This window comes from Thermobia domestica, chromosome 14 (genome assembly GCF_964235325.1).
Source record: "Thermobia domestica chromosome 14, izTheDome1.hap1.1, whole genome shotgun sequence".
NCBI classification, from domain to species: Eukaryota; Metazoa; Arthropoda; class Insecta; order Zygentoma; family Lepismatidae; genus Thermobia; species Thermobia domestica.
The window spans coordinates 199,115,115-199,122,558 of NC_137467.1; the positions used below are offsets into that span (position 1 = coordinate 199,115,115).

At 37.4% G+C, this 7,444-nt stretch overlaps 1 protein-coding gene across 1 annotated transcript; it reads left to right on the plus strand.

The window, feature by feature from the left end:
• Window positions 1-633: 633 nt before the first annotated feature.
• Window positions 634-3,759, plus strand: LOC145670212 (uncharacterized). Its single transcript, XM_081738590.1, has 2 exons — window positions 634-1,182; window positions 2,374-3,759. The coding sequence occupies exons 1-2, from the start codon at window positions 634-636 to the stop codon at window positions 3,757-3,759; spliced, it is 1,935 nt and encodes a 644-aa protein (XP_081594716.1).
• Window positions 3,760-7,444: the final 3,685 nt, after the last annotated feature.

Sequence of the window (7,444 nt, forward strand, 5' to 3'; positions counted from 1 at the left end):
GCGAAGCTTTAGTTCATAGATTAGGTCTCAAGAAAACGAAAAATCGTGTTCCCATTAGAGGTATCAATTCTGTAACTTCCGAAGCTCAGTACAGTGTTGAAGTTCATATTTATTCAAGAACATGTGATTTTAATGCAGTGGTCGATTGTTTAGTATTGCCAAACATTACAGGTTGCATACCTTCTAAGGATATTGATTACAGTAATTGGAACTTGCCAAAGGATATTTGCTTAGCCGATCCAAATTTTAATCGCTCGTCGTCAGTAGACATGCTTATAGGTGCGGGGTTATTCTACAGTCTCCTTGAGCCACGCCAGATGACTAGAAAAAAAATTACATTATCCAGTTTTACAGGAAACGAAGCTAGGATACGTTGTCGTCGGAAATATGCCTTCAATACCCGAAGAAGCCAACCAGTCGGTAATTTCATGTTTTGCTCAGATGGAGACAGACTTGGATACACAATTGAGAAAATTCTGGGAACTCGAAGATCTTCAGACTAAGATTTACACGCCGGAAGAAGAAAATTGTGAGAAGCATTTTTTACAAAATACAACCAGAAATGGAGACGGAAGATTTATTGTCAAATTACCAAAGAAGGAAGAGAATGCAGCTTTAGGAGAGTCTTACAACATGGCACTACAAAGATTTAAGCAGCTTGAAAGAAGATTGCTAGAAAATCCTGAGTTTCATAAACAATATGCCGCCTTCATGGATGAGTATTTAAGTTTGGGTCACATGCGAAAAGTTACAGAAGAAGACGTGAACAGCAGCAGCAGTTGTTATCTTCCACATCATCCTGTATTCAAGATGGACAGTACAACAACTAAATTAAGAGTGATTTTTGATGCAAGTGCAAAAATGTCTAATGGCAAATCATTGAATGACATTCTTCAAGTTGGGCCAATTGTTCAAGATGACTTGTACTCCATTATTTTAAGGTTTCGGTTGTGTCCTGTTGCATTTACAGCAGACTTAGAGAAAATGTACCGCCAAATATTAATTCATGATGAGGATAAGTGTTTACAACGCATCCTTTGGAGAAACTCAGTAGAAGAACCGATCCAGACGTATGAGTTACAAACAGTGACGTACGGGACTTCGTCAGCATCCTTCTTGGCAACAAGATGTCTGAAGCAAATAGCGGAGGAAAATTCCAAGGAATTTCCAGAAGCAGCAGAAGTAATAAAACACAATTTCTACATTCATGATGTGTTAAAATCAGTACCAAACGTGTCAAAGGCCTTAGAACTACAGAAGGATCTTATTAATATTTTAAGCAGAGCAGGTTTCAAGCTTTGTAAATGGAGTTCTAACAAAGAAGAAGTACTTCAAGGAGTTCCTGAAGACTTCAGGGAAAAACAACAGCCAATCATACTTGGTCAGCAAGACGGTGTTAAGACTTTAGGAATAGCATGGATTCCATTAACAGACAAACTTATAATTTCGAACAAAATTTGTAAAAATGGAACTGCAGTAGAAAGTAAGGTTGCAATGACAAAAAGACAAGTCGTCAGTATAGTGTCATCTATCTTCGATCCATTAGGTCTAATCGCTCCAATTGTCATCAAATACAAGAATTTCTTACAGAAGTTGTGGAAGACAGGGATGGATTGGAATGACCCATTAGACACAGTCCTACAAGTTGAGTGGAATCAATTAATGTTTTGGTTACCTGCGATGGCGAAGATACAAATTACAAGAAACGTAATGTCTTCGGAGAACGTTAAGGAAATTCAATTACATGGTTTTTGCGATGCAAGTGAAGAAAATTTTGGAGCAGTAGTGTACATCAGGGCTACAGACGATCAAGGAAACATTGAAGTCAATTTACTTTGTTCAAAGTCGAAGGTTGCCCCACTGAAGAAGCAAACTTTGCCTAGATTGGAATTATGTGGAGCACTGTTACTTTCGAAGCTAATAGACAAAACGCTATCCATATTGAATATAGAGGTCAGTGGTATACACCTGTGGACATACTCGACGATAGTTTTGTCATGGATCAAATCACCTCCCAATCGTTGGAAGACATTTGTATCCAACAGGGTGGCTCAAATTCAGAGAATCACATCAATCAATCAATGGCACCAAGTGCCTAGTAAAGAAAATGCGGCAGACATAGTTAGTCGAGGAGCGGATCCCAATACTCTTATTCAGTCTCGAGAATGGTGGCATGGTCCAGAGTTTCTTCACACAGCAGAATGGCCATGTCAAGAACAAAATGAGCCAGCTAGTATTCCAGAAGAGAAGAAAGTCATGATAAGTTTGGTGGCAGTTCATGAAACAAGCTTTATGAAAAGGTATTCATCGTTAAACAAAATGTTGAGAGTAGTAGCATATTGTTTGCGATTTAAACATAATTGTTTTTCCAAGAAATCAGAAAGAAAAACTGATAGTCTTGACGCTTCGGAACTTCGTTTAGCGTTACACAGATGTATCAAGATAGTACAGCATACTACTTATCATGAAGAAATATTGAACTTGCAGCAACAAATGGAAGTTTCAACAAAGAGCCCAATCAAGGATCTTTTTCCATTTCTGGACACGGAAGGAATGCTAAGAGTAGGAGGAAGATTAGAGCATTCAAACTTGGAGTACGACAACAAGCATCAATTCATCGTACCTGCAGAACATCATTTCCCCCATCTGATAGTCAAAGAAGAACATAAAAGGTTGCTTCATGCAGGACCACAGCTTCTTATTGCATCTTTGCGTACCAGATATTGGATTCCAAGAGCTAAGAAGATGGTCAAGGCAATAGTACACAATTGTTTGGTTTGTTTCAAGTGGAGATCAACAAGTTCATCACAGTTAATGGGACACGTACCCAAGGAAAGAGTAAATGAAGCAAGACCATTTGTACACGTGGGAGTGGACTACGCAGGATTCTTTTATGTCAAGCCCACAATTCGCAGCAAAATTCAAACGAAGGTATATGCAGCGTTGTTCATCTGTTTAGCCACTAGAGCAGTTCACATAGAAATAGTTTCAGACTTAACTTCTCAAGCTTTCATCGCAGCATTGAAGAGATTTGTTGCTAGGCGAGGTAAATGCTTATCTATCTGTAGCGACAATGGTTCAAACTTTGTTGGCGCCAATCGAGAATTGCAACAATTTTTTGAATCCAAGACTAACAGAAAGGACATCCTGGAACACTCAGCTCAAGAAGGTTTAGAATGGAAATTCATTCCTGCCAGATCTCCTCACATGGGGTCATGGGAAAGTTCAATAAAATCCATGAAGTACCACCTACGGCGTGTAGCAGGAACTGCAAGTCTGACATACGAAGAGTTGAACACGTTACTTATTCAAATTGAAGCCATTCTAAATTCAAGACCATTGACAGCCATTTCCAACGATCCTACAGATCCAATGTATCTCAGTCCAGGACATTTTTTGATGGGAGCTACACTTCTCAGCCTTCCGGAACCAGATCTACTAGACGCACCTATCAACAGACTAGGAAGATGGCAACGGATTCAACAAATGAAGCAGCATATTTGGAAACGTTGGTCAAGGGATTACCTCAACCAGTTACAACAAAGAAGAAAATGGAAGTCAGCTCAGCCTAATCTACAACCGGGCATGGTCGTATTGTTAAAAGAAGACAATGTTCCTCCTCAAGTGTGGAAGTTAGGTGTGATTGAAGAAGTTCATCCGGGCAGTGATAATTTAGTGCGAGTGGCAACTGTGAAGTGTAAAAGTGGCATTTTTCGGCGTAGTGTTGCTAAGCTAATTCCTTTACCCCTAGAATATTAATTGATTGTGTCCAATCAAGGAGGGGGAGGATGGATAAGCTTGCATATGTGCATCATTTTTATTCATATTAGTTTCATTTTTTGTATATAGTTTAGTGGTTTAGTGAATTCTTTGTGATTCTTTTAGTGATTTTTCTGGTGAGTTTTAGTGAGTTGTGTTTGCATTGGCTGGCAACAGTGCCTTCAGTGTGCTATTCAAGTTGTGTCTCTGCATTCGACAACGTGTTGCGAAGTGCAACTAGGCAAGCATATTCATTAATAGTTTAGAAAAACATATTTATTCATAGTCTTTAGAGAAACACATGTTCATTCATAGACAAGATTTACATGTTCTTAACAGTGTTTTAGAGTGCTACTCAGTTTATGTGTGATCGAAGACAAGGTATGATGGTTAGCAAGCAACATGTGGTTTAGCTAGCAGCAAGCAACGATTACTGCAGAAAGATGTTAAGATAAGTAATTCATTGTACTAATATTTAAGTATTATATCAGTATATTAACATATGAACAAAGCATGTCATATTTATCATATTAACGCATGTACTTTGGAATAAGAATTGAAACAAGTAACATCTAAAATATTCGTCAAGTCTTATTTCTCGTTCCTTCATGATATCTGGGTGAATCAGTAACATGGGTTTAATCATACAGTTCATTAGCTTTGGATGTGATATGTGTGATTTGTAAATAAAGTACATAAACATATCACCCCTTCATACATCAACACCCGCCATAACGTGGTTAATACAGTATTTTCCCGCAATATTCAAAAGTCAAAGTCTACTTGCATAATTTGTTTAAAAATTGTGTTAGCATATTAACGACGAAAATAAAATGTCTACTAAAAGCAGGAAATTCTTGTTATTATTCAGTTCAAAATCCCTTGTCGTCGCAAAATTATGTCGAGGAATTTAAAGCTTAAACATATATATAAAACGATAATCATATATGTTGGTCTGTATGGTTGCGAAACATGGTTGCTTATTCCGACAGAAAAACGCAGAGTGAAAGTATTTGAGAACAAGATACTGAGGCGAATATTCGGATCCAAATGGGGAATCGGGGAGACATCATAGCGAGGCACTACATACATTATATAGTTTACCAAACATTGTTAGCATTATCAAGTCTAAGAGGCTCAGGTGGGCAGGTGATGTAGTCAAAATGGAAGAAAGTAAGAACGCTTTCAAACTTTTAACTGAAAAATCAACGGAAAACGACCATTAGGAAGGTCTAGGAGAAGATGGAAGGACAATTTTAAGATGGACCTCGCAGAATAAGAGTACAAAATAAAAACTGGATTCAAATGGCTAAGGGCAGAAGTCAATGGTGAGCTTTTATAAGCGTGGCATTCGACCTCCGGGTTCTTTAGAGTTAGTTAGTTACGATATTAAACAATAATTTTGAAAAAAATAATGAATTAGCCAACATATTCCCAGTAAATCTACGCGTTAGAGGAGAACTTCCCGTTGTTCAAAACCATTTTACACAAAGTATACTTCTATATTTAGTTTAAATCTGCAAAAATATCATGGATTTTTTTGAAACAAATTTGATTTACACAAACTCCATTATATACTTACTCTGTCCGTCCGTATGGCCCTTTGAGAAACTCAAAATCTCAATAACTTCTTGATAGTTCAGCATTAATTTTGACTAGGATCTAGAAGATTAAACGTCAGGAATCGAGTTAATTCCTGGTAATGATATTCAGATCGAAAATGTAGGGAATAATTCAGACCGAATGTTTAGCGCTTCAACATTGATCAGTATGGATCAAAAGCAATAATAGATAGCGAGAAGCTGTTTTCCGCAATCGATTAAGTATTCCAAGAATGCACTAACTCTGTACTAAAGCCGGAACATCGAACTGCGTAAACGCAGAAACGATAAGAGATAGTGCGAAAGCTTTTTTTTAAAAAGATAATTTTTGAATTTGTAACATGTTCTCTTTCAACTCTATATTCGAACCGGGAGAAATCAAGTGGGAGAAATCAACCACTTCCGGTTTCAACGCTGAAAGTTACAAAGTAGAAACAGTAATAGATAGCAAGAACGAGTTGTCCACGATCAATTAAACGTCCCAAAAATATATTGTTCTTTATTCTAATCTCTGTACTAAAACCGGAAGTGGTAGACATTTGGCACCTCTTCCGGTTTGTAACAGTATGGATTGGCGTGAATTTTTAAACCAACCCTCGTATTATTCCAACATCAATTCTTGGAAATGAAATGCGACTAATCAACAGTTGGAGAAGAACAATGCTCAGGAATTTCTCACCCAAAAGGTACCTCACTTTTCCAGACAGTCTTACTTCCTCCCGTCAGCCCATATATGGTTGAGGTATTTAGCTACTCTCGAGAGAAACACCCACGCACAAGTCCTCATGACGCTGACAGATTTTTACGTGACAATGTGAAGTCTATCAATAATCGTCGATTGTACAACTTATTCGAACAATTAGTGTTTTTAATGTGATTTTTATTAACTTATGGACCATTCATTATATATTATTAGCAATATAATAACGTAAAAAACTTAATGTTCTCTACGAACTATATTTTAGTTTTGTCAGTGTATTCTTGCGCTACTAACTGGCAACTATGTGAGGCGGGAAGAGAAGTGTGTGTTTTCCTAGCCACCATGTGAAGCACAAGGTACCAAGTTTCTGTCTTCACTTAAAGTATAGACATACGTAAAGTTTCAGTGTCTAACTTCCAAAATAATGTAAAATAATTTGTGGAACACAACGTTCGAATATAAACAAACAAATTAGTGCCTTTTCACGTACTAGTGAATAATGAAAACCAATCAATTGAGTTGAATACTTTATAATAGTGCTACACCAAATTTGTATATTTAACAGTGGAGATACTGTGCAATCAACTATGTCTTTTATCGTATTATGGTAATGAACATCTTCACAGTTAAAATCAACGAAGAAACTTCTCTATGATTCGTCGTGCATTGCAGAAATGAAACCATTGAGCTGTTATCTTCAAGTAGCAATGCAAACGAAATCTTTCTTCTGAACGTGTATGGATGTTCGTCGTTACGTCCGTCTATATCGTCGTGCGCGTTTATAGATCGTCGCGAAATCGCGTATTAGGGCCAATACATCGTCAAGTAAAATATTATCCATAATTTGCAAATGTTATTATTGTTGAATCATATGTAATTCGTACAGTGAAAGTGAATGATAATATAGTGCTAATTTAAAATTCTTGTTATTATTCATAAAAGTGAAAAGTGCTAACCAGATGTGTTTAATAAGTTTTCTTTTAGCGGTTCAAATGTGTACCAGATAAAGTATACACGGCATAAAGTGTTTATCAACAGGTAAGGTACTTCCAAGCAGTGAAGGACAAACATTACTTTCGTCTCCCACTATCCGTCTGGCGTAAATCATGCATTGCTGTCCCACTTTGTATTCTCTTACAGGCAGCGAGCAGCATATTTTGGAGCTGACGCAACAGCGATGGTGGGTATACAGCTCATGCCTCTGATGTTTAACGCCCGAATCCCAGGACCGTAGGAGTGAGACTATTTGTTTACTTGCCAGTTCCTTATTGGATCTATCAGTCTTTGACAAATGAATGATGTTAAGGAAGACTCTAAAAGAGATCCAAGGTTCGAATCTCAATATTAGTATTAGGAACAGGTAATAAACGAACTTAGGACCGGC